At 48.4% G+C, this 27,817-nt stretch overlaps 1 protein-coding gene across 5 annotated transcripts in view; it reads right to left on the minus strand.

Moving 5' to 3' along the window:
* ap2a1 (adaptor related protein complex 2 subunit alpha 1) overlaps positions 1-15,626 on the minus strand; it is a 99,070-nt gene extending 83,444 nt beyond the window's left edge. For 4 of the 5 annotated variants that reach the window (XM_085969853.1, XM_085969851.1, XM_085969852.1 and 1 more), the window contains exons 1-4: positions 15,403-15,625; positions 7,449-7,517; positions 3,563-3,705; positions 328-521 (exon numbers count right to left, since the gene is read on the minus strand). In XM_085969853.1, coding sequence (XP_085825979.1) covers positions 328-521; positions 3,563-3,705; positions 7,449-7,517; positions 15,403-15,469 — 473 coding nt within the window. In that variant the 5' untranslated portion in view covers positions 15,470-15,625. Of the gene's footprint in view, positions 1-327; positions 522-3,562; positions 3,706-7,448; positions 7,518-15,402 lie in introns of all 5 variants that reach the window. The other variant, XM_085969850.1, reaches the window with a different exon arrangement.
* Between the last annotated feature and the right edge of the window lie 12,191 nt (positions 15,627-27,817).

A 27,817-nucleotide genomic window follows, 5' to 3' on the forward strand; every position in this document is an offset into this window, starting at 1 on the left:
GAACACTTCTGAGCATTAATGTGGCAATTTCCCATTTCTCACACCAGCTTCTCGCTCTCTTTTCTCACTCTCTCTTTCTCGCGAGAGAGAGGAGAGAGGAGAGAGGAGGAGAGAGAGAGAGAAAGAGAGAGAGAGAGAGAGAGAGAGAGAGAGAGAGAGAGAGAGAGAGAAAGAATGACAATTACTGTAAAATTGGGGGAACTGCTTATCTGTTGCTCATGACCAGCAGGAAATGGGTCGAGACTGCCCTACCTTACTTTTGACAGAACCATAACAGCCAGTTGATAGAGAAGGCTTTCATCACAAATCGCATGAAGACGTGCTTACCCAGCCACCAGGATTTTGGGAATCTCGGACGCAAACGCCTCTGCCATTTCCCTGCTGCCGACGTTCGCGATGCAGTGCAGAGCGAGACACATGAAGATGGGGTTGCGGCTGGCCAGGTCGTTCTTGATGGCATTGTTTATCAGACGGATCAGCTCGCTGTTGGAGTTCACCAGCACGGAGATGAAGAGGTAACCCTGAGAACGCAGAACACACGTCTTGAACCCGGACCTCTGAAGGGTGTTGCGGTACAAGAGACAGTCACAGAATCACAGAAACCCCACAGTGCAGATAAAAGCCATTTCGGCCCATCGAGCCTGCACTGACACATATCCCACCCGATCCCCGTAACCCCTACACCAACACATATCCCACCCTATCCCCGTAACCCCACGTATTTAATCCCCCTAACACTAAGGGTCAATTTATCATAGCCAATCATCCTAACCCGCACATCTTTGGACTGTGGGAGGAAACCGGAGCACCCGGAGGAAACCCACGCAAACACGGGGAGAATGTGCAAACTCCACACAGACAGTCACCCGAGGCCGGATTCGAACCCGGGTCACTGGCGCTGTGAGGCAACAGTGCTAACCACTATGCCACCGTGTTTTAGTAGACTTGATGCTCAACATGTCCAATGCACAGCAGCAAAAATATTAGCCACAACCGTGCAATGCAATTCAGAGGAAATCACAATTAAACTGCACAGAGCTCTGGTTAGACCACACCTCGAGTACAGTGTCTAGTTCTGGTCACCGAGACACACAAGGGAGATATTCAAGCACTGGAGGCAGTGCAGAGAATGACTACGAGGCTGATCCCCAGGGTCAATGCTCTGATTTACGAGGAACAAAATACGGACACTTGAGTTTTTCCAGTCTTGTCGGACAGTTGATCTTCGAGATCAACAGTATAGAAAAGGTAAATCTAGAATATTACAGTAAATTCTTTTTTTTATCCGGTACCTATGGGACCAGGAAGGTGCCGGTTGATGAAAAATTCTGGATAACAGAGGGGTATACCTACCACGGTGCTGCTTTTCCACTCACCATCACCACTGACTAACTCGGCCACCGCGGGAGACTCGGACTCGGAAAGATTACCGGTTATTGAGGTGTTGTTTTGTATTGAGATATACCTATTTTGCTGGTTATTAAAGTATTCCGGATGATAAAGTGCCATTTAAACAAGAGTTTACTGTACTTATATTAAATGGAGAGAGTGGGGTGTGTGGTCACAGGATCAAATAGTGAAAGATAAATGCATGAACATACAAACAATGACAGACAGGAAAAGACCCTCTGGTCCATCTAGCCTGTCTCTCACAATTGCAATACCTTGTGTATGACAATACCCACTCCTCACCCCACCCAAAATGTAGGACTAATATCAGGAAGTTCGACTTCACACAAAGAGTGACCAACACATGGAGTGGACTCATTAGAGTAGTGGAGATGTAAAGGTTGGAATCATTGAAGAAAGTAATTCTCCCTGGTGTTCTAGCCAATATCTATCCCTCAAACATCATCACAAACAAATGATCTCATTCTCTCATTGCTGTGTGTGGGAGCTTGCTGTGTGTGGGAGCTTGCTGTGTGCAACTTACCTGCCACCTTTCCTTGCAGTCCAACAGTGACTACACTCCATTGGTATGTGAAGTGCTTTGGAACGTCCGGAGGCCGTGAAAGGCCCTACAGAAATCTAAGTTTCAGCCGTGGCTCAGTGGGCAGCACTCTCGCCTCTGAGTCAGAAGGTTGTGGGTTCAAATCCCACACCAGGGACTTGAGCACAAAAATCCAGGCTGACACTCCAGTGCAGTGCTGAGGGAGTGCTGCACTGTCGGAGGTGCCGCTTTCAGATGAGACGTTAAACCGAGGCCCCGTCTGCTCTCTCAGGTGGACGGAAAAGATCCCATGGCACGATTTTGAAGAAGATCACAGATCACAGATCACAGAAACCCCACAGTGCAGATAGAGGCCATTTCGGCCCATCGAGCCTGCACCGACACATATCCCACCCGATCCCCGTAACCCCTACACCGACACATATCCCATTCTATCCCCGTAACTAATCCCCCTAACACTAAGGGTCAATTTATCATAACCAATCAACCTAACCCGCACATCTTTGGACTGTGGGAGGAAACCGGAGCACCCGGAGGAAACCCACGCAAACACGGGGAGAATGTGCAAACTCCACACAGACAGTCGCCCGAGGCCGGATTCGAACCCGGGTCCCTGGCGCTGTGAGGCAACAGTGCTAACCACTATGCCACCGTGCTGCCCAGGGGAGTTCTCCCCGGTGTCCTGGGGCCAATATTTATCTCTCAATCAACATCACTAAAAAACAGATGATCTGGTCATTTATCACATTGCTGTTTGTGGGAGCTTGCTGTGCGCACTTGGCTGCCACATTACAACAGTGACTACACTTCAAAAAGTACTTCATTGGCTGTAAAGCGCTTTGGGGCATCCTGTGGTCGTGAAAGGCGCTATTTAAAGGCAGTCTTTTTTTTCTTTAGAAAGTCTACGTGCAGAGCTTTCGGACAAAAACAGAATCAGGCTCGACTGTGATGCCCTCCTTGGTAGAAGGACCCGTTGGTGCTCGCTGTCTTCAGCTCAGACATTAAGGAATGGCTACTTAGGTGAGGCAACCATCCAAAGTCTGCAACTATTTTTTTTATTTTTTTGAGAGATAGCTGCTAATCAGAAATCTTGCTCAACACAGTCTCAAGCTTCCTGTCTATCACAGTATGTGCGGATTAAATCTGAAGAAAAGAGATTTACAAGAGGAACCGATTTGATCTCATCAGGAAGTCAGCCCCGTGCAGCTCTTTAGCAGGCCATCAGTTTTCATAGAATCACAGAATAGCACAACACAGAAGGAGCCCATTCGGCCCATCGAGTCTGCGCCGGCTCTTTCGAAGAGCAATCCAGTCAGTCCCACTCCCCCGCTCTTTCCCCATATCCCTACAATTTTTTCTCCTTCACGTATTTACCCAATTCTCTTTTCAAGGCTACTATTGAATCTGTATCCACCGCCCGATCGGGCAGTGCATTCCCAATCCTAACAACTCGCTGCGTAAAAAAAGCTTTTCCTCATGTCGCCGCTGGTTGTTTTACCAATCACCTTAAATCTGTGCCCTCTGGTTAAGTTCCGCCTTTTCCCTCAATAACACCTACTCCACAATCCACTTCTCCCCCACAGTTCTGATCGAGCATAAATAAATACTCACAATCTGCTTCTCCGTGTACTTATTGGAACTGAGCAGGTTGACCGCCTCCATGTGGCCAAAGTCAATGTCATGGCCGAGCAGGAAGATGAAGAGCAGCTTGCAGACATACTTCTTCTTACTGTAGCCATCCAGGGCCTTGTCTCCTGCAGCGGGAGAGAGAGAATTTCATAGAATTACACAAAATGTCCAACACAGAAACAGGCCATTCGGCCCTACTGGTCCATGCCAGGGGTGGTGGGGGGGGGCTAGGGTTAGGGTTAATCAGCCTGGGTTCCTGTTCTCTATCAAGCGACCTCTGTTGGAAAACGTGCATGTGCGGCCGTCGGGCGAGAATAAGATTGGGCTCGTGTGCGACGCTTTGCACAGTCGAATAACCTGCCAACTTTTGCTGCCTCGTTTCACGGATGAAGAAATGGTCAATTAAGCTGCTGCCTCGAGGGGACTCCCGCACTAGTCAACCTGTGCAACTGTGCTCTGCAAGAGTGGCATCTTCTGTGGAGGGATGGGGTTAAAAAGGAGAAAGGGACCGGTGCTGATTCAGATTATTTCTAAACCACCCCCTCCCCTCCCCACCCTTGTACTGGAGCAGAGGCTCCGGACATACTGCTGACTTGTGTGCGTTTCTCACTGTTGGAAGAGAAGAAGAAGGAAAAAAAACAGCTGACGCGCGGCTGCAACAGGAAGCCAGGATGTGTGGAGGGAAGTTGCTGCTGCTTTCTTTCAGTCCTGTGTGTTGACTGCATTTTGACTGTAGGAGGCGGGGAAAAAAACCACACACACACACACAATCTGGGACCAAGAGGGAAAGTAAAAATTGTGCTGACCCACTGTGTTTGGAGGAGGGTGGCAGCGCCACACTGACTGGGAAACGGCAACTGCTGTGCACAAACCCCGACTGTGGCAGCCAGGCTTGCAAAAGCAACCCAGTTCCCTTATTTCAATATTTATTTCCCAATTTGGGTTCCTGCTAACCCCCCCACCGGCCCCCACCCAAAGACACTGAAATCCATTCTCTCCTCTCAGAGAGCACTGGGTAGGGAGCGCAGAAAGAAAAGCACACACTCAAAGTACCTCTGCCAATTTTTTTTGAAAACAAACAAATATTCTAAATGTATTTGAGGTTTTCTAGCTCGCTCAGGTTACCCCTCCTCCCCTGAAGACATTGACTCATGCTGCAGTGCATCCCTACAGGGGCAAGCAGCCTCCTGCAACCTCAACCATTCTCCAACGGCAGACTATTCTACTTTAGCGTCCCGCACTCTATGCCTGTGGAGCTATTCTTCTCGGAGCTCCGACACGGCAAGAGAGCCCCAGGTGGGCGGAGGAAACACTTCAAGGACACCCTCAAAGCCTCCTTGAAAAAGTGCAACATCCCCACCGACACCTGGGAATCCCTGGCCCAAGACCGCACAAAGTGGAGGAGAAGCATCCGGGAAGGCGCCGAACGCCTCGAGTCTCTTCGCCAGGAGCAAGCGGAAGCCAAGCGCAGGCAGCGCAAGGAGCGCACGTCAACCCAAGCACCCCACCCACCCGCCCCTTCAACCACTGTCTGCCCCACCTGTGACAGAGACTGTAGGTCCCGCATTGGACTCATCAGTCACCTGAGAACTCATTTTTAATGTGGAAGCAAGTCATCCTCGGTTCCGAGGGACTGCCTAAGAAGAAGATGCCAATGGAAATGCATTTTCCAGTAAAGCTCACTTGACAGCGACCAAGTGATGGAAACCTGGCCAATTCCACCCTCCCCCTCACCAACCCCCAGGCACAGAGACAAACTGTATCGCCCCAACTGTTAACCTGCCAGAGATCAGTTGAGTTGGGAACTTCTGATTTGTGTAGTTTAATGCTAGACATGGTGATCCTTCATCAACTAGGTCTCTCTCGATGGGATTGCTGTTTTTAGGATTCGAAAGGGACTGGCTAATGTCGACCGTGACGAGCTGTTTCACCTTGTCCAGTACAGGAGACCCAGAGGACACGGCCTGCGCTCGAAGGGGGGTGGAATTCAAAACTGATCTGTGGAAACATTGTTTCAGTGAGCGAGTGGTCAATCTATGGAACAGGCTCCCTGGGGAGACAGTGGCAGGAGTTAGCACTGATTCATTCAAATGAGATCGATTTCTTTCAGGAAACATTTTGGGATCCAGTATTTGAGTAATTGGAGACATGCCGTGTGGGGAGTGTAGCGAGCTCGGGAGGAACAGGTGACTTTGGACCTATGGTTCCCAAAGCTCTCCATTACCGGGGGTTTTCCTTGCCTCATGTCTGGGTCTGTTGTAGACTAACAGAGATTGATCGCTGCGATTAGTCGACGACTCCATTATCATTGTATAATGAGTGTACCAGGGTGGGAGAAAGCAAACTGGATGGACTGTGGTCTTCCTTCATCTAGCAATTCCTATGTTTAACTGGATGCAGGCTAGAGGCGCAATTGGTTTCTCCATGAGAAGCACAGCCTCCTATTGACGCCGCTGAAGTGGAAATGTGCAACGCACAGGGAGAATACCTCGCCATTCTGTCTCACTGGGCATGTGAACTGTGCCCCCAGACAATACAGTCAACAAGGTATCCTGAAGCATTCATCTCGCACTCTCGTGTCCGTTCAAACCTTTGCATCTCTCCCGGTCTCCTGAAGGATACACTGCTTGGAAACTGACTTGAGCTCACAACTTCCAACAAAAATAGGCATGAAAGAAAATCCAACCAGCATATAGAGCAGCGTAGATATTATCTTTTGAAGCAAACAGGTTTCGGCACGGTAACTGGCAAGGCTGCGGAGGAAGTAAGAATGCAGTTGCACACACACACTCGAACACAAGGGATTCAAGCTCCACACACAAAACGTAGCTAGCTCATTTTGGTTATACAAAAATCTTAACTAAATATTAATGTGTTTCATAGAATGTGCAGCATAGAAACAGGCCATTCAGGCCCAACTGGTCCATGTCGGAGTTTATGCTCCATACAAGCCTCCGCTGTACTACTCATTCCTCACATTCCCCAGGCATTGCCAAGCGCTGCAAAGGCCTCCTCACACCACAGTGTTTCCCAATCAAGAGCTCCACCCGAGTGCCTTGTCAGCTCCAGCCACAAGCTATCAGGGAGGTGCACAAACGTGAACAGGGTGTCTCACTCAGCGTCTTCTGCGTTTGGGGGAAGGGGCTGTGTAGGAAGAGAAGATAGCGAATAGCCGCCACCTACCATCTCCCTAGAAGGCATGATTGCTAACACGACGTGGGGAAAAGCAGCAGTGTACATTTTCTGCAGACTGCTAATTGTCTCTTTTGCAATAGTTTACAAGATGCACTGCAGCAACTCGCCAAGACTTCAACAGCACCTCCCAAACCTGCGACCACTACCGGCTAGAAGGACAAGGGGCAGCAGGCGCATGGGAACACCACCACCTCCGAGTTCCCCCTCCAAGTCACACACCATCCTGACTTGGAAATATATCGGCCGTTCCTTCATCGTCGCTGGGTCAAAATCCTGGAACTCCCTCCCTGACAGCACTGTGGGAGCACCTTCACCACACGGACTGCAGCGGTTCAAGAAGGCGGCTCACCACCACCTTCTCAAGGGGCAATTAGGGATGGGCAATAAATGCTGCAATTGTCGGCGACACCCACATCCCATGAATGAATAACATTTTTTTTTTAATGATTCACCCCAGTTTCATTGCCCATCAGGCCCGTGTACGTTGGCCGATAGGTCTAGGGGACCCATCACACACACACATCCCATTATGTTTTGCCAATGCTGCTTCTGTGGGCAGCTCGGTGGGTGGCACTTGCCAGGCCTGGAGTCTGTCACCAAAACCCATCCCCACCTTTCCCCCGCACCAGCTCTGAAGAGGTTTCCCCCCCAATCGGCAAACGGGTACACTTACCTTTGAACTTCGATCGGATGTTGGCCAGCTCTTTGTTTATTCGTTTAATTTCGGCTTCTTTGCTTTTGCCTGAAAAGAAAAAGCAAGAAGGACTTCAGCAATGTGGAGCGAGAGGAGAGGCTGGAATAGTTCTCCTTATACAGCAGAGTGGGGAGATTGAATAGGTGTTCAAAATCATGAAGGGCTTTGAGAGAGTAGATAGGGAGAAAGTGTTTCCAGTGACAGGAGGATCGGTAACCAGAGGACACAGATTTAAGGTACTGTAATTGGCAAAGGAATCAGGGTTGGGAAATTAGGAGAATTTATTTTACGCAGCGAGTTGTTGTGATCTGGAACGTGCTGCCTGAAAGGGCGGTGGAAGCAGATTCAATAGTAACTTTCAAAAGGGAATTGGATGAATACTTGAAAAGGAAAAATCTGCAGGGCTATGGGGGAAAGAGCAGGGGGGAGTGGGACTAATTGGAGAGCTCGTTCAAGAAGCCGGCCACAGACACGAGGGGCCGAGAGGTCTCCTTGCGTGCTGTATGAGTCTATGATAATATTGGGTGAGATAGTTGCCAGTGTGAAACAATGTTGTGGGGGGGGGGGGGGGGGGGGTGGAAAGAGAGGGGAGTGTCACTGACACGGGGATTTGAGTGGGCGCGCAATAATGGCCTCCTTCTGTGCTGTATGATTCTAAAAAAAAAAAAAAAAAACTTTTTTAGCCAAACACCAAGAAGTAGAAAACACAATTTCTACACTGCGATTAACTGCAGACTCCAGAATCCTATGACGCAGGCATCTTTTCAAAACTCAGTGACCTAGCAGATGGGCACCTCAATCTGGCATCATTAAACATTTGTAAATTGTATCAGACACCGCTGGGACCCGGCTTTGAATCCAGCGCACACGGATGGGGGGAGTTGCTAGTAGAGCCACAGGTAAAGTCACCCAAAACTCGCATTGATCTACCGCCTTTAATGTAGTAAAATGTCCCAAGGCGCTCCACAGGCGCGATTATCAAACAAAATTTGACACCGAGCCACATAAGGAGATATTAGGGCAGGTGACCAAAAGCTCGGTCAAAGAGGAAGGTTTTAAGGAGCTTCTTAAAAGGAGGAGTGGCAGAGAGGTTTAGGGAGGGAATTCCGGAGCTTAGGGCCCAGGCAGCTGAAGGCACGGCCGCCAATCGTGAAGTGATTAAAATTGGGGATGCGCAAGAGGCCAGAATTGGCAGAGCGCAGAGATTGGAGGGTTGTAGGGCTGGAAAAGGTCAAATGAATTTGGGCCATCTTGAGTCAGTTCCCCTGGCTGGAGAGTCTAGAACCAGGGGGCACAGTCTCAGGATAAGGGGTCGGCCATTTAGGACTGAGATGAGGAGAAATTTCTTCACTCAGAGGGTGGTGAATCTTTGGAATTCTCTTCTGACAGAGAGCTGTGGAGGCTCAGTCGATGAGTATATTCAAGACTGAGATCGATCGATTTTTGGGCACTAAAGGAATCAAAGGATATGGCGGGAAAGTGGAGTTGAGGTCGATGATCAGCCATGATCTCACCGACTGGCGGAGCAGGCTCGAGGGGCCGTATGGCCTACCCCTGCTCCTATTTCTTATGTTCTTATGGACAGGTGCACACCACATGCTGCCCTGAATCAAATCATACATAAATAGGCAACCGTGAGCATGGCTTGTGTGGGGGAAAAAGGGAAAAATGCTATGCTGGTAGTTGGGTGTTGTTCTTCTGAGGCCCAGCAAGGGGTGGGGGCCAGTGTGAAGCGAGAACTTTAAATGGTATTTAGTGGTGCTAAACTTGACCCAAGTGCGCTCGGTGTTGGAACATTTTTCTGTTCCATTCCCCTCACTGTGATGAGTGCAAAACTTCCATCTCAAATGGGACATTCCTTCAAATGATGAAAGTGGATTTGAATAGAACATGTGCAAATTTTTTTTAATTTTTAAACACGAGATGAAAACTAGGTGAAATGCCAGGGCCCTCAGTGCAAGATATCAAGGGTGGGGGAAAAAAGAGAAAATAGGTAGAATTACATAGAATATGCAGCACAGAAACAGGCCATGTCGGCATTTATGCTCCACTCGAGCCTCCTCCCATCCATCCTCATCTAACTATCAGCATAACCCAATATTCCCTTCTCCCTCGTGTGTTTATCTAGCCTCCCCTTAAATGCATCTGTGCTATTCGTCTCAACCACTCCCTGTGGTAGTGAGCTCCACATCCTCACCACTCTCTGGGTAAAGAAGTTTCTCCTGAATTCCCTACTGGATTCCTTGGTGGCTATCTTGCATTGATGGTCTTTAGTTTTGCTCTTCCCACAAGTGGAAACGCTCTCTCTCTGTCTACTCTATCAAAACCCTTCATAATATTAAAAGACCTCTATTAGGTCACACCTCACAGCCTTCTCTTTTCAAGTAGTTAAGTCAGGAAATTGTGATTAAGTAACAGTAAGTTTGGATTTTGAAACCCAACCCTAGACCATTGTCTCCAGTCAACTCTATGACTTGAGGTCAATACGTCGCGGCAGGACTGAGGGAGTGCTGCATTGTCAGAGGAGCCGTCTTTCAGATGAGAGGCGAAACTGAGGCGCTGTCTGCCAGTTCAGGAGGCTGTAACCGTGTTTGTGAAGCACTTTGGGCTGTTCATTCTTTTTAACTTAAAAGCCTATAGTTTGCAGAAGGAAGGAAAGACAAAGGGAGATAAGGCTTTCCACAGTTTCAGAGTGCTAAGTAGGCAAGCATGACCACAGGATTTTCGCACAATGAGTGGCAATCTCAACACAAGTGAGGATACAGGGAGAGGGAAGGCTACAAAGATTGGTGTTTTGAACAGCTTAGGAGGAATGAGGGGAGAAGGTTAATGGCTGCAGTTGTGCTGCTTGCATACACAGCTGCTCTTCCCACAGAAAGTTAAAACAATCTGCACCAAACAGATGCTAGCAGTCAATCTGAGCAAAGGGCCGTTTTAAGAAGGAAATTCCAGTGTCCCAGATAACCAGAGAACCGTTCGACACGGACTTTCGAGAAGGAATGACTTGCATTTATAATCGGGTCTCATCACACCGTGCAGGGAAATGTCTCAAAAAAGGTGTTTCATATACAATGGATTACTTTCAAGCAATTCTTTTATGTAGGCAAGAGCCTCAAGCATTTCCACACAGCAAGATCCCACAATCAGCAATGAGATAAAAAAAAATGACCGACTGGCTGTTTAAGTTAAGGAAGGAATATTGGTCAGGATGCACGGAAAACTTCCATCTCTTTCGCAAAATAGTGCTGTAGGATCTTCAATGACTACGTGGACCAGGTCGATAGGTCCTCCCAAAATCGCCAGGCTTTTAGAACAAGCTTAGTATCAACTAAAGATTACCCATAATCTCTCTCACTTTTCTCGAGCTTACCCGTTAGCACTATGGGCCCTTGCCCATCACCGGGACGGTTTAATAAGATAGAAATATTAAGGGTTCTCCACCCCTCCGACAGCAGCAGTACCCAACCCATTCTCCTCCTCCTCAGGTCCCCCTCCCCCTCCAGGCTGAAGTGGCAGCCGTGGCTCAGTAGGTCGCACTCTTGCCTGATTTAGGTGGCCATGGGTTCAAGTCCCACTCCAGAGACTTGAGCACACGATCCAGGCTGCCACTCCCAGTGCAGTACTGAGGGAGTGCTGCACTGTCGGAGGTGCCGTCTTTCAGATGAGACGTTAAACCGAGACCCCGTCTTCCCTCTCGGGTGGACGTAAAACATCCCATAGCACTATTTCGAAGAATAGGGAGTTATCCCTGGTGCCCTGGCCAATATTTATCCCTCAACCATCATCACTAAAAAAAACAGATGATGTGGTCATTGCTGTTTGTGGGACCTTGCTGTGCGCAAATTGGCTGCCGCATTTCCTACATTACAACAGGGACTACACTTCAAAAAAGTACTTCATTGGCTGTAAAGCGCTTTGGGACATCCTGAGGTCGTGAAAGGCGCTGTAAAAATGCAAGTCTTTTTTTTACATTACTTTTCTAAAGCGGTGATGCTTCGACTGTTATTCAAGGAGCGCACACTGCTGTTCTGCCTGTGCTCACAACTGTACAAAATGAATTGCCAGCTGCTTAATAACAGGACCCAAAATAACTGGCCCAGCCTGAAGTCAACGTTGAGGTTTCGACAATGGACGCAGCCTGCGATCTATGCTCTTTAATTACAGTTTTGATCAAAGATTTGGCTTTCTCCCCAGGGGTGGGGGGGCTCGTTTCTCCATCAATGCAAACTCCTGCAGCTGGGTTTGCGATTCTCCGTGGATGCTGTGCAAACAGGCTGCACCAAATTCAGAGGATTAGCTGCTGTAATTGGCCAGTGGGTTTCTGACTCTAGGTGGACCATCTGGAAAAGGCGAGGGCAGCAAAGAAGCATAGAATCACAGGATGAGGCCATTTGGCCATCTTGAACGGCTATCCATTTAGACCCAGTCCCTGCCCTTTTCCCTTGGCGGTTTAGATTTTTTTTCCCCTCCAATATTTATCCACTTCATCTCTAAAAACTATTCTGATGCTCTATCAGAAACAGCGAGAAGAGAGATCAGTACTTTCCCCATAGTGGGAGCTAGAGGTGGAGGGGAAGGAGCTAAATCCTGTGCCTCAGTGCTCCCTATGGCCCAGCAGGTGATGGCACCACTTAGTGCGGCACGGAGCCATACAGAGCAGAAGATGCCACATTCGACTCCCATTCTGTGGCAAGGTGGCTGAGTTCAGACAGAACACAGCCGAGACAGAAGTTATGCTGCAGCTGTACAAGGCCCTGGTTAGCCCACACCTGGAGTAATGAGTTCTGGGCACCACACCTTAGGAAGGACATACTGGCCTTGGAGGGAGTGCGGCGTAGGTTTACCAGAATGATACCTGGACTCCAGGAGTTAAATTACGAGATTACACAAACTAGTGTATTCCCTGGAATTTAGAAGGTTAAGGGGTGACTTGATCGAAGTTTTCAAGATATTAAAGGGGAACAGATAAGGTAGATACAGAGAACCTATTTCCGCTGGTTGGGGAGTCTAGGACTATAAATCTGAGATTGATAGATTCTCGTTAACCAAAGATATTAAGTGATATGGGGCAAAGGCAGGTATATGGAGTTAGGTCACAGATCAGCCATGATCTCATTGAATGGCGGAACAGGCTCGAGGGGTTAAATGGCCTCCTCCTGTTCCTATGTCACGACAACCGGACTCGGTGCTCCTGGTCGAGGAAGGGAAAGTTGTAATGCCACATTTGATCTCTGGGCTTGTGGTGAGGTAGGGGTTGGGAACAGGAGAAAGAAAAAAAGACAGACTTGCATTTCTATAGCGCCTTTCACGACCAACGGACGTCTCAAAGCACTTTACAGCCAATGAAGTACTTTTTGACGTGTAGTCACTGTTGTAATGTGGGCAACGCGGCAGCCAATTGGCGCACAGCAAGCTTCCACAAACAGCAATGTGATAATGACCAGATAATCTGTTTTTGTTATGTTGATTGAAGAATAAATATTGGCCAGGACACCGGGGAGAACTCCCCTGCTCTTCTTCGAAATAGTGTCATGGGAAAATTTACATCCACCTGGGAGAGCAGACAGGGCCTCGGTTTAACGTCTTATCCGAAAGACTGCACCTCCAACAGTGCAGCACTCCCTCAGTACCGCTCTGGAGCGTTAGCCTAGCTTTATGTGTTCAAGTGCAGCACGGTGGCATAGTGGTTAGCACTGTTGCCTCACAGCGCCAGGGACCCGGGTTCAAATCCGGCCTCGGGTGACTGTCTGGAGTTTGCACATTCTCCCCGTGTTTGCGTGGGTTTCCTCCGGGTGCTCCGGTTTCCTCCCACAGTCCAAAGATGTGCGGGTTAGGTTGATTGGCCATGATAAAAAAATTGGCCCTTAGTGTTAGGGGGGATTAAATACGTGGGGTTACGGGGATAGGGCTTGGGTGGGATGGCTGTCGGTGTAGGGACCGGGTGCTAGGGTTTGGATGATCAGCCATGATCTCGTTGAATGGCGGAGCAGGCTCGAAGGGCCGAATGGCCTACTCCTGCTTCTATGTTTCTATGTAAGTCGCTGGAGCGGGAACCCACAGCCTTCTGACTCAGAGGCGAGTGTGCTACCAACTGAGCCAAGGAGAAGAGAGAAACCATCTGCTAGGCTTTGAGTCCTGATCACCAATGGAAAAGGCACATATGTGGGCATCAGAGGTGATCATCTGGCTCAAAGGCAATGCCGTCTACAGTTGACTAGTGCCCATACTCACTGTCTAGGTATTCATATGCAGAATATTCACTCAAGTGAGATACCAGGAGGCTGGTGAAATGCAGACAAACAGTAGATCTGTACGGACTTACAGTGAAGAAAACAGCAAAAAAATGGTACGGCCTTTCAAACCTAAATGACCATTTAAAAAAACACACATCGCAGTTCTGAGCAAACAAATCCCAAACGACCTCGATTTAGCAATTTTGCTGAATGAAAACATTAAAGCAGACAGTGGGATGTTCAAGTATCACTCGTCCTAGTTTAGCTACTCTTGGGAGATTGGGGTTGAGCCATAATGTTTGGCCCGGGTGTGGAGATTTTCATGTTCATCTCTGACCAGAGCTGTTCCTGTTAACCTGGAAGTACTTAACAAAAAAAAGGGGGGGCAAACTGTTTAATGCACACTGGCGATAACGGATTGGGCAGACCAACAGCAAGTGTTCCTGGACATTTGCAATCCACTCCATTGCAAAATTAGACTGGTACAGATCTGAAACCTGGATCATCAGAGATTAGCGCAGAACGGGTGAAGGGTGCGGTCATTACCGTTTACCAATGGTCTCAGAGAAGAGCTGTACTTGTGAACCTGATGTTGGTGGTCAAGGTTCAATACTAAAGCGAGGCAATTGAGAAACTAGGAAATAGTGCAACTGGGTCAGATTGCAGTGGTTTTTAGTGCATTAAACATATATTTTGTGATGAATGCACTCCAACTACACAACACCCTTACCCATTTTGTCTTACTGTAGTGCCAATCACTGCACTGCATTAACCTGAGCAATCAATCCCACCCATTTTGTACTATTCCACTCAAGGGGACTAAATCCAATGCACTTATAGACAGACAGTCTCCCTACATCAATCCACCTTTATGACACCCTCTTATTCCTCGATAGATTAATAGCAAGCTCATTTTTAGCACTGAGAGTCATTGCTGCATTTAATTTGTCTGCCCACCCCACCCCACCTCCCCCTCCTTCCTTCCAGCCCTAGTTAATATTCAGGATCGGTTTGGGTAAGGGACACAAGGAACAAATGCAGGATTAGACATGCTGCCCCTCCGGTCGGAGGATGACTGCGGGGGGGGGGGGAAAGAGAGCCAAGATGGCTCAAACTGCTGTTGTGCCAGCGATTTTTTTTTTCCTCCCTGTTCCTTTTTAAAATGGAGTGCTCTGCCCACACGAGGCACACTCCCACTCGGCAAATCCCACACACACCTCCCCATCCGCCCTGGAACAGAAGCGGTGAGCCGTCTCCACCCGCCCGCGTCAGGTCAGCGGGGGGACGAACCGGCCGGGCGGCGGGGTAGGCAAAATGGCAGCTGCCCGCCACTGCCCCTGCTCGCCGCCTTCCCACTGTCAAAAAGCAAAAAAACCAAATCAAAAAGGGGTCGCCGGCCGGCTCAGACGAGGCGGACGAACCTTCCCGGAGCGCGTCCGCCGTCGCCAGCGCTCCGCGGCGGAAACCGTACCACCCACCCACTCAAACACAGAGGCTGAATTTAACTGGAGAATATTAAATAAATAAATCTATTTTAATTGATTAATTCAAAAAAAAAGGGTAAAGGTTGGATTAATGTTTAATTTTTTTTTTTTTTTAAAAGGAGGGGAGGGGAGGGGATGCCAAATGAATTATAAATGAGCTGAAGGGCTTTGCCTGTCCCCACTCCCCCCGAAAAAAATCATCTGCAGCCCACTCACAGTTCCTAATGTCCGAGATAAACACCGCCAGCCCCCTCATCCCGTCGCCTTTCGACACCGCCGGCATCTTCTCGGGTTACAAGCCACCGCCTCGGCCAAGGGGAATGGGAAGCGAGCGGGCAGGATGAAGAAATCCCCACACACACACCAGGCCTCACTCAGTCTGACTGTCACTGGGCGCCTGGATCAGCAGGCCGGGATTGGGCGGCGTCCATTCCGCCCCTGCCCACCCCAGCTCCGTACCTCATTGGCTGAGGCGCCTGTCAATCTCGCCGCCTGATTGCTTCGGCGCGGCCGTCCATCATCCCGACGCCGCCATTCTATTGGCCCGGCGCCGTGTCAATCATTAGCGGGTGGGAACTCCGCCCCGCTCTGCCTCGCCAGCCCCGCCCTCCGAGCCCATTGGTCGGGGTGGGTGTCAATCGTAATATTCTTGCCGTTTATTGGTTAAGGGAAACGTCAATCAGAGGCAGCTGCTGGATCTATTGGCTGAAATTGGGGATAACGTCCCGCTCGGTGGGCAGGAGCTACTCGTACCTCGCATAGTGATTGGACCAAACCCTTGTCATTCAAGCCGTTGGATCCTCTGATTGGCTGGAATGAGAACCATTGGGTGGGCGGGTTGTACGGTTGTCATGATGAGCCGGCAGGGGCGGCCTCGCCACCGTGTCACCGACCCACTGGCCAATTTTGACCCCCCAAAAAAAGGTAAACCTCTTGTCAGCTTTTGACTGTAGCGGCGAATAATGTTTCCCATCCCGCTGTTTTTATGACCAAATCGAAATACATGATTGGTCGATAAATCGCTCGGCAGCGGAGGTGCCGCCTCCGCCCAGCGCTGATTCGTCATCAAACATGCCAAGAACGAAATGCTGCTTGTCGATTGGTCGCAACACTTGTCAATCAGACCCCGGGTGTGCTAGACCCCGCCCCAGATTGCCCAAGGACAACAGCAAGGCTGCCATTGGTCAGAAGGAACTTGGCCCAAACTGAAGAGGCTGCCAATTAGTAAAGTGATCAATATTATTCCCAATTAATCAATGAACCAACCTCAGCCTTTGTTACCTCTCGACTTGACTATTCCAACGCACTCCTGGCCGGCCTCCCACATTCCACCCGACCTAAACTTAGAAACATAGAAGATAGGAGCAGGAGTAGGCCATTCGGCCCCTCGAGCCTGCTCCGCCATTCAATGCGATCATGGCTGATCATCCAAATTCAGTACCCTGTCCCTGCTTTCTCCCCATATCCCTTGGTCCCTTTAACCTTAAGAAATATATCCAACTCCTTCTTGAATATATTTAATGAACTGGCCTCCACCGCCTTCTGTGGTAGAGAGTTCCACAGGTTCACCACTCTCTGGGTGAAGAAATTCCTCCTCATTTCTGTCCTAAATGGCCTACCCTTTATCCTTAAACTGTGTCCCCTGGTTCTGGACTCCCCGACCATCGGGCACATCCTGCATCTAGTCTGTCCAGTCCTGTCAGAATTTTATAAGTTTCAACGAGATCCCCTCTCATTCTTCTAGACTCCAGCGAGTACAAGCCCAATCGACCCAATCTCTCCTCATACGTCATTCCTGCCATCTCAGGTATCAGCCTGGTGAATCTTCGCTGAACTCCTTCCATGGCAAGAACATCCTTCCTCAGATAAGGCGACCAAAACTCTAACTCCTTCTTGAGGTCTTCCAAAAATCGGCTGCCTGTGTCCTAACTCGCACCAAGTCCCGTTCGCCCATCACCCCTGTGCCCGCTGACCTACATTGGCTCCCGGTTAAGCAGTGCCTCGATTTCAAAATTCTCATCCTTGTTTTCAAATCCCTCCATTGCCTCGTCCCCTCCCTATCTCTGTAATCTCCTTCAGCCCCACAACCCCCCGAGATATCTGCGCTCCCCTAATTCTGCCCTCTTGAGCGTCCCCGATTATAATCTCTCAACCTTTGGTGGCTCTGGAATTCCCTGCCTAAACCTCTCCGCCTCGCTACTTCTCTTTCCTCCTTTAAGACGCTCATTAAAACCTACCTCTTTGACCAAGCTTTTGGCCACCTGCCCTAATTTATCCTTATGTGGCTCGGTGTCAAGTTCTTTGTCTTAAAATACTCCTGTGCAGTGCCTGGGGACATTTTACTATGTTAAAGGCGCTTTATAAATACAAGTTGTTGTTGTTGTTTGGTGCAATAAGAACTATGAATTGATCTCAACAGGGGCACAGTTACACAGAACTTTAAAAGTGAAATACTTGCATTTCTATAGCACCTTTCACGTCCACCCGACGTCCCAAAGTGCTTTACAGCCAATGAAGTACTTTTTTTTTTTGAAGCGTAGTCACTGTTGTAATGTAGGAAACGCGGCTGCCAATTTGCACACAGCAAGCTCCCACAAACAGCAACGTGATCGTGGCCAGATCATCTGCTTGCAGGGAGAACTCCCCCCTGCTCTTCTTCAAAATAGTGGCCGTGGGATCTTTTACGTCCACCTGAGAGGGCAGACGGGGCCTCGGTTTAACGTCTCATCCCGAAAGACGGCCCCTCTGACAATGCAGCGCTCCCTCAGCACTGCGCTGGAGTGTCAGCCTAGACAATGTGCCAAAGTGCCTGGGTTTTTTTTTTGTGCTGAAGTCTCAAGGTGAGAGCGTTAACAACTGAGCCGCTGGCTAACACACAGAATTTACAGCACAGAAACAGGCCATTCGGCCCAACTGCCCCGTGCTGGTGTTTATGCTCCACACGAGCCTCCTCCCACCCCTCTTCATCTCACCCTATCAGCATATCCTTCTATTCCTTTCTCCTCATGTGTTTATCTAACTTCCCCTTAAATGCATCTATACTATTCGCCTCAACCACTCCCTGTGGTAGCGAGTTCCACATTCTCACCGCTCTCCGGGTAAAGAAGTTTCTCCTGAATTCCCGATTGGATTTATTAGTGACTTTCTTATATTTATTATCCATATTTCTGGTCTCCCCCACAAGTGGAAACATTTTCTCTACGTCTACCCTATCAAACACGGAGAGGAAAATCCTCGATGGGTTGAAGTGTCTCACCCTCCCAGAAAGCCAACCCTACCATCTCCCCATTACACCATCTCACTGTTTCTTGCATGCGTCCAATGCCTTGTTTGAAATTGGGTTGGGCAGTGTCCGCTCCAACCCTGCAAGCTTACATTCATTAAAGAAAAACAGTTCTTCGAAATAGTGGCCATGGGATCCTTTTACGTCCACCTGAGAGAGCAGACGGGGCCTCGATTTAACGTTTCATCTGAAAGACGGCAGTGGAAGTCTTCCTTCACTCTGCAGCCCCCTCTAGCCCTACACCACCCTCAAGCCCCACCCCCCCCCCACCCAAAACTCTCCTTTCCTCTAGCCTCTTGTGCATCCACTGTTGCTTCGCCCCATCATTGGCAGCCGTGCTTTCAGCCCGCATGCATCCCACTCTCTGGAATTCCCTCCCTCAACCCCTCCGCCACTTTTCACCTCCTTCTTCTCATTTAAGATCCTCCTTAAAACCCACCCTCTCTGGCCAAGAATGTGGTCACACCTGCTAAGCTCTCCTTGGTATCTGCTTTCCCTCGTCCCTTTATGAAGCACCTTGGAACATTTACTTACCTTAAGGACACTATATAAACGCAAGTCGTTGTTGTATTTTTAATATTAGTTGTTAAATGTTTTGCACTTTGAAATCAGGTCTTGTTTGCACAAACATGACATCCGGCTCGATACAGGCAACCGACCTTTTACCTATGCACAATTCCAGTGTTTGAAAACTGCCCAGTTTTCTCTTCGTGTTTTAGTGAGCAGTTCTATACTGCTACATGTTTCATAACTTGAGATTGGTAGATTTTTGTTAGGCAAGGGTAATAAGAGATAGGGAACCAAGGCGGGTAAATGGAGTTAAGGTACAGTCCAGCCGTACTCTCGCCTCAGAGTCAGAGTCAGCTCCCACTCCAGAGACTTGAGCACAAAAATCCAGGCTGACACTCCCAGTGCAGTACAGGAAACTCTTTGGTATCCGGCACCGACGGGACCGGGATGGTGCCGGTTGATTAAAAATTCCGGATGACGGAGAGGGTTATCTACCGAGGTTATTTTTAACAAACAAAAATCAAAAAAATCAAGAAATGTGCAGTATACAGTAATTGGGTACTCACCTACAGAATGTTGTGTTAAATGGATGGTGGAAGATGCTTGATTAAGTACAGTACTGCCAGTTGAGGGTAATGCAATGCAATGACTACCAGCAGTGTGGGAGACACACAGTACCCCTGTAAAATGGCGGATCAGAAGAGACTACCGGCAGTGCAGGAGAGTCAGACTCCTGTTACAGGGGGATTGAGTTGTTCCGACTTCTGACAGCGCCAAGAAGCCGAGTAGTGGCAGTTTGGAGAACTACCCCCCACTGACTAACTCGGCCACCGCGGGAGACTCGGACTCGGCAACATTTCCGGTTATTGAGGTGTTGTTTTCGGAGTCTGAATTTTGCCGGTTAGTAGAGAATTCCGGATATTTAGGTGCCGTTTAAACGAGAGTTTCCTGTACTGTACTGTACTGTACTGAGCAATCCCCAATGCTATCACTACGACGCCCTGAAATGCCAAGAGCTGACCATAAAGAAGAATACCCTCAGTCAACTAGTCCTGGGACTCAGTGAAGTAACTACTAACAATACTAACAATAACCAGCCCCAGGACAGTGACAGGGTAACACAAAGAATTCGACCCAACACAATCGTCGCTAAGCAAAAGGAAAAATATCTGACATATTGGGCAGAAACAACAAAAACCCAAAGCAAACTCAATTGCTACTTGGCCCTAAACAGACAATACAACATAGCTGATTACCTGACCATGGTAAAGGATAACAAACTGAGAAGAACCTTGACAAGGTACAGACTTAGCGAACATAGCCTAGCGATCGAAAAAGGCAGACACAGGCAGACCAGGCTACCAAGAGAAGACAGGATATGCTCTCACTGCAGTCAGGGAGTAGTGGAGACAGAGATGCACTTCCTCACAGCCTGCGGAAAATATCAGGGCATCAGGGAGAATTTCTACCAAAAATTCTCACAAATATGCCCTGATTTCAGAAATCTGAATGACAACCAAAAACTCCCATTCCTACTGGGAGAGGAGAGAAGCTGTATAACACTGGCGGCACACTATGTTACAGCTTGCCATGAACAGAGGGACAACCAGTAAACTAAGAAAAGAATATATATAAACAATGCGAATGTATATTTATACACTCAGGGATATACCTGTTTATACACTGTATGAATAGAACTGCATTTATGTGCTAAACCATAAATGTATTTTGATGCTTTGGCAACATAAGATGTAACTTATCATGCCAATAAAGCGATTTGAATTGTGAATTGTGAATTGAGTGCTGCACTGTCAGAGGTGCCGTCTTTCGGATGAGACGTTACACCGAGGCCCCGTCTGCCCTCGCAGGTGGACATAAAAGATCCCACGGCACTATTCCGAAGAAGAGCAGGGGGAGTTATCCCCGAGTGTCCTGGCCAATATTTATCCCTCAACCAACATTAAAAAAAAAACAGATTATCTGGTCATTATCACATTGTTGTTTGTGGGAACTTGCTGTGCGCAAATTGGCTGCCGCGTTTCCTACATTACAACAGTGATTATACTTCAAAAAGTACTTCATTGGCTGTAAAGCGCTTTGGGATGTCATGAAAGGCACTGTATAATTACAAATCTTTAATGGTGGAACAGACTCGAGGGGCTGAATGGCCTAGTTCTAACCCTGTGTTCCTAGAGTACATTGTGAACTACATGGTATAACACTCCTATTATTGTTATAAAACAATGTGTCTTCTGGCTCAACGTGAAGAACACCATCAGAGAGGTGCTATTTTATTCTTTCTATGAAGTAAAATGACACAGCGCCCAGGCTGATTTAGAATCAGTTTTGTCTTCTGTTAATTTTTCCGAACTGCGCAATATTTACTTTGTGATTTATGCTGGAGCCCAAAATCGAATTGCCTTGTAATTCAGTTTATGCTCTGCGTATCCTTTAAGTTTTTGAGATGTCTGCCTCACACTTCAGGTGACATCACACATGCGTCGCACTTCAAAAACAAAAGCATTAAAAAAGTCAACAATTTACCTGACAACTTTAGGGAGGAGCCAAGGATTTGCAAGCAGCTACTGAGAAACGTGCCCAGCAACGGAAAGTAACTTGTGGTTCGCCTCCGGATCTGCCGAAGGGCCATTAGCCTCACATTTGACTCTGGGCATATCCCTCCAGCAATGACACCTTGTGGCTTTAAAGGGAAATACTAACAACAACAACTTGCATTTATATGGCGCCTTTAACATAGTAAAATGCCCCATGGCGCTTCACAGGAGCGTTATCAAACAAAATTTGACACCGGGCCACATGAGGAGATACGAGGGCAGGTGACCAAAAGCTTGGTCAAAGAGGTGGATTTTAAGGAGGAGAGAGAGGCGGAGAGGTTTAGGGAGGGAATTCCAGAGCTTAGGGCCTCGGCAGCTGAAGGCACGGCCGCCAATGGTCGTTTCAGAATAAGGGGGCACCCTTTTAAATCGGAAATGAGGAGGAATTTCTTCTCTCAGAGGGTTGTGAATCTGTGGAATTCTCTTCCCCAGAGAGCTGTGGAGGCTGGGTCATTGAATATATTTAAGGTGGAGATAGACAGATTTTTGAACGATAAGGGAGTCGAGGGTTATGGGGAGCGGGCAGGGAAGTGAAGTTGAGGCCAAGATCAGATCAGCCATGATCTTATTGAATGGCGGAGCAGGCTCGAGGGGCCGAATGACCGACTCCTGCTCCTACGTCTTATGCTCTTATGGTGGAGCGATTAAAATCGGGGATACTCAAGAGGCCAGAATTGGAGGGGTGCAGATATCTTGGAGGATTGTGGGACTCGAGGCGATTACAGAGTTAGGGAGGGGGCGATGCCATGGAGGGATTTCAAAACAAGGATGAGAATTTTAAAATCGAGGCTTTTTTTAACCGGGAGCCAATGTAGGTCAGCGAGCACAGGGCTGAAGGGTGAATGGGACACGGGCAGCAGAGTTATACACAGCTTCAACTTAAGGACAGAATAAAACATTGCTGTTACAGTTTAGGCTTTCTCCCAATGCACTCAACGTGTGATCGTCACCAGATCACAGAACCAATATCTGTGCCCTTAATGCATATCAAGTTTGGGATTGCATGCTATGAGACTAACAGCTACCCCTTAACTATGGCATATTGTACTAGAGATGATGTGGAATACCTACCACGTCCTCCTGTCTACTCTGAAAGGAGGTAAACAGAACATTTTCAGACCGTTAACTTCAGGCTAAAACCAATAGTCAGATTTATTTACAAAAAAAATTACACAGAAGCAGTGAGCCACAGCAAGTTACTGATAGTACTTAAAAAGCAAGAGACAGAACCCATCCACAAGGGATTGATATGTCCTTCCTAGAACATATTTCTTATACACGTTATTATACACCAAGGGTTTTGGATGAAACAGTAGTTGACCTTCATGATGTGAAGATGTACGAGGGTGATGCAAAATTCCTACCAACCTAAGAGAACACAGTTGTCAACTGGAACGAATGGAAACTAAAGACTTGAGAGATATTGACTGTATTCATCGCAGTCCAAATGCCTCTGAATAAAAAGCTGTTAGTCAGCAAAGGCATAATGAAATATCTGATACTTATAATCATCTGACAAAGAAAGAAAGACTTGCATTTAAAGAGCCCTGCTCATGACCTCAGGACGTCCCAAAGCGCTTTAAACATAGAAACCTAGAAGATAGGAGCAGGAGTAGGCCATTCGGCCCATCAAGCCTGCTCTGCCATTCAATGAGATCATGGCTGATCATCCAAATTCAGTACCCTGTCCCCGCCTTCTCCCCATATCCCTTGATCCCTTTAGCCTTAAGAAATATATCTAACTCCTTCTTGAATATATTTAATGAATTGGCCTCCACTGCCTCCTGTGGTAGAGAATTCCACAGGTTCACCACTCTCTGGGTGAAGAAATTCCTCCTCATCTCTGTCCTAAATGGCTTACCCCTTCTCCTTAGACTGTGACTCCTGGTTCTGGACTCCCTGACCATCGGGAACATCCTTCCTGCATCTAGTCTGTCTAGTCCTGTTAGAATTTTATAAGTTTCAATGAGATCCCCTCTCATTCTTCTAAACTCCAGCGAGTATAAGCCCAATCGACCCAATCTCTCCTCATACGTCATTCCTGCCATCCCAGGTATCAGTCTGGTGAATCTTCGCTGCGCTCCCTCCATGGCAAGAACATCCTTCCTCAGATAAGGCGACCAAAACTGCACACAATACTCAAGGTGTGGTCTCACCAAGGCCCTGTACAACTGCAGCAAGACATCCTTGCTCCTGTACCTGAATCCTCTCGCTAAGAAGGCCAACATACCATTTGCCTTCTTAACCGCCTGCTGCTAATAAAGCACTATTGAAGTGTAGTCACTGTTGTAATGTAGGAAACACGGCAGGCAATTTGCACACAGAAAACTCCCACAAATAGCAATGTGATAATGACATCATCTGTTTTAGTGATGCTGATTGAGGATAAATATTGGCCAGGATACTGGGAGATCTCCCCTGCTTTTCTTCAAATAGTGCCGTGGGACCTTTTATGTCCACCTGAGAGAGCAGGTGGGGCCTCTGTTTAACGTCTCATCCAAAAGACGGCACCTCCGACAATGCAGCGCGCCCTCAGTGTCATTGTAGCACGCTCGCCTCTGAGTCAGAAGGTTGTGGATTCAGGTCACAATCCAGAGACCAGAGCCCATAATCCAGGCTGACACACCCTGTGCAGTACCGAGGGAGCGCCGCGCTGTCGGAGGTGCCGTCTTTCGGATGAGACGTTAAACCGAGGCCCCGTCTGCCCTCTCAGGTGGACGTAAAAGATCCCACGGCACTGTTTCGAAGAAGAGCAGGGGCCTGGGACAATACTTATCTGTCAACCGACATCACTAAAAACCAGATGATCTGGTCATTATCACATTGCTGTTTGTGGGAGCTTGCTGTGCGCAAATTGGCTGCCGCGTTTCCTACATTACAACAGTGGCTACACTCCAAAAAGCGGTTTGGGACGTCCTGAGGTTGCGAAAGGCGCTATAGAAATGCAGGTTCTTTCATTCTCTTTCTATCCCACTGTGGAGTGCACAACAGCAAGCCAGCTCCTCTTCACCTGACGTGCGCACACACACACACGCACAATTTCCAACACAGGTCATTAGATCGTGATCAAGAGCAGGAACCCTGGTTGATCAGGAGGTTGGATTAGAAGCCAGGTGGCAAAGGTGAAAAGGCGGTGTCATAACCCACCCTGCCATCCAGGCCACATGGTCAGGGGATTCACAACTAGAGGCAGCTCAGAGACTCTGCCAGTGTTTTAGATTCTAAACATGGACCCAGGCCCATCCTTTGTGCGGACATACGCTGGGAAACCTCTTGTGATTAAACAGCTCTCTCATTGTCATTTCAATAATCAACCGCCAGGGGTCACCATGCATCGCAAAAATACTACAGCCTGTCACTGTGCATCAAGAATTACCACCGACACATTCACATACTTTTAAGATGAGAAATGATTAAAAAAATAAGCCTATAACCCACCTTTTTGCCTTTGCAGTTAGTCACTGGACAGTCTGACCCCAGCAGAGGAGTTAACACTTTCACACAGACCCTTCCTCACTCATCACCCCTGTGTTCGCTGACCTAAATTGGCTCCCAGTCCGGCAAGCCTTGATTTTAAAATTCTCTATTCTTGTGTTCAAATCCTTCCATGTCTTTGTACCCTTCCCCCCCCTTCACTTTCTCCGTAACCTCCTCTAGAACCACAACCCTCCTGAGATCTCTGCGCTCCTCCAATTCTGGCCCCTTGCGCATCCTCCGATTTCCATCGCTCCACCATTGGCGGCCGTGCCTTCAGCTGCCCGGGCCCTGAGCTCTGGAATTCCCTCCCTAAACCTCTCCGCCTCTCTCTCCTCCTTAAAACCTACCTTTCTGACCAAGATTTTGGTTGCCTGTCCTAATATCTCCTTATGTGGCTCGGTGGCAAATTTTGTTTGATAATTGTTCCTGTGAAGCGCCTTGGGACGTTTTACTACGTTAAAGGCGCTACGTTACTGCAAGTTGTTGTCGTGGGCCCGATGTGACACCAGACAGCTTGTACCCGAATGCTCGGCATAACTCAGGTTAGCTGCTGTCCATAGTGTCTGACATGAATCAGTCATTCATGAAAGACTTATGAAATAATACTGAGCAGCCTACAGGTGGCGCTGTCCAGGGAGAGTATAAATACTCGGGCACGGGCCCAGCTTGTGCAGGACATTCTTAACAGGAACTAGTGAAGGACACAACTAGACCTCCATGTTGTAAAACAGTTGATTAAAGCTTTGTTTAACGCTTAGACCAAGTGCCTAGTAGTTTTCTTACGTCAGTGTCCATGTGACCGGCAACATTGGCCCTTGCTCTGCATCGAACTCTATGTTCCACCAACTCTGGCCTCTGGTGTATCCCCCCCCCACTTCGTCCTTTTTACGTCCACCCGAGAGAGCGGACGGGCTCTCCCGGTTTAATGTCTCATCCTGAAAGACGGCACCTCCGACAGTGCAACGCTCCCTCGGTACTTGCACCGGGACTGTTAGCCCGAATTTTTTGCGCTCGAGTCTCTGGAGTGGGGACTACGAACCCACGACCTCCTGACTTGGAGGCGAGGGGCGCTGCCCACTGAGCCACGGCCGACAATTAGCAGGCAAATTCCACTTCTCAGGGAAGTCACCGAGCAGTGTCAGACTGAGCAGCCGGTTAACAGTTAATACCCCAGCAATGCTGCTCAATAAACCTCACACTTTGTGTATCTGGTGTGGCGGAGGAGTCGACTTTTGCCTTGTGTCGGTTGAAGGAAGGGGAGTCGTCATTCAGGGAAACAAACACATATCTCAAACAGACCCAACTGCACGCTGGGAGGCAGCACGATCAAGGTGTTTCCTGCAATTCATAGCTGATTAAAAGAATGACATTGGTCCAGTATTTGGGTGGGGATATCCCTGTCCTACTGTTGTAGGGTGGTTTTCCCTTAAAATTGTCTGTTCCGTGTCCTGACCCTGGAATCCTGTACTTCACATTTCTATAATGGGATCTTTCACTGCAAGTATGAACCAGTTTCCCATTCCAGCCCCTCCTGTGTCAGCGTGAAGTATTCCAGCCCCTCCTGTGTCAGCGTGAAGTATTCCAGCACCTCCTGTGTCAGCGTGAAGTATTCCAGCCCCTCCTGTGTCAGTGTGAAGTATTCCAGCCCCTCCTGTGTCAGCGTGAAGTATTCCAGCCCCTCCTGTGTCAGCGTGAAGTATTCCAGCCCCTCCTGTGTCAGCGTGAAGTATTCCAGCCCCTCCTGTGTCAGCGTGAAGTATTCCAGCCCCTCCTGTGTCAGCGTGAAGTATTCCAGCTCATGCTTAGAATTGGGGAGACCAAACGCAGATTGGGTGACCGCTTTGCGGAACACCTCCGTTCAGTCCGTAAGGGTGGCCCCGAGCTTCCGGTCGCCTGTCATTTCAATTCACCGTTCCATTCCCACTCAGACCTCACCGTCCGTGGCCTCGTGCATTGTTCCACGGAAGCTCAGCGTAAACTTGGAGAACAGCACCTCATCTTCCGATTAGGCACTTTACAGCCTTCCGGACTCAATATCGAGTTCAACAACTTCAGATCATAACCTCGGCCCCTATTACATTTTTATATTTTTTATCCACACTTTTGCTTTGTGACTTTTCCTTTTTCTCTCTCCCACATGGCAGCTGTCTCTCACTCTGCCAGCGCATTTCACACTTCATCTAGAGCCATCCTTTGTCTCTTTACCTGCCCTATTACCATCTCGCCTCACCTTGAATATCTCTTAATGTCTCTTCTTTCATCCCCTCCCCCATTTCCCAGCCCCCAAACTGCCTTTTGTTTCACTTCCTGCCTTTTCTCTCAGTTCTGTAGAAGGGTTTCGACCCGAAACGTTGACTCTAATTCTCTCTCCACGGATGGTGCCTGCTGAGTTTTTCCAGCGTTTTCTGTTGTTATTTCGGATTTCCAGCATCCGCAGTATTTTGCTATCATGTTTAGAATAGTTAGATTCAGAGCCAGTCTCTCTTTATTCTATCTTTACCACGCACCTCAGCTTTTTAAAAAAAATTCATTCACGGGATGTGGGCGTCGCTGGCAAGGCCAGCATTTATTGCCCATCCCTAGTTGCCCCTTGAGAAGGTGGCGGTGAGCCGCCTTCTTGAACCGCTGCAGTCCGTGTGGTGAAGGTGCTCCCACAGTGCTGTTAGGGAGGGAGTTCCAGGATTTTGACCCAGCGACGATGAAGGAACGGCCAATATATTTCCAAGTCCGGGTGGTGTGTGACTTG

This window comes from Somniosus microcephalus, chromosome 28 (genome assembly GCF_052327205.1).
Source record: "Somniosus microcephalus isolate GS21.2 chromosome 28, FLI_Smic_1.0, whole genome shotgun sequence".
Classification (NCBI taxonomy): Eukaryota; Metazoa; Chordata; class Chondrichthyes; order Squaliformes; family Somniosidae; genus Somniosus; species Somniosus microcephalus.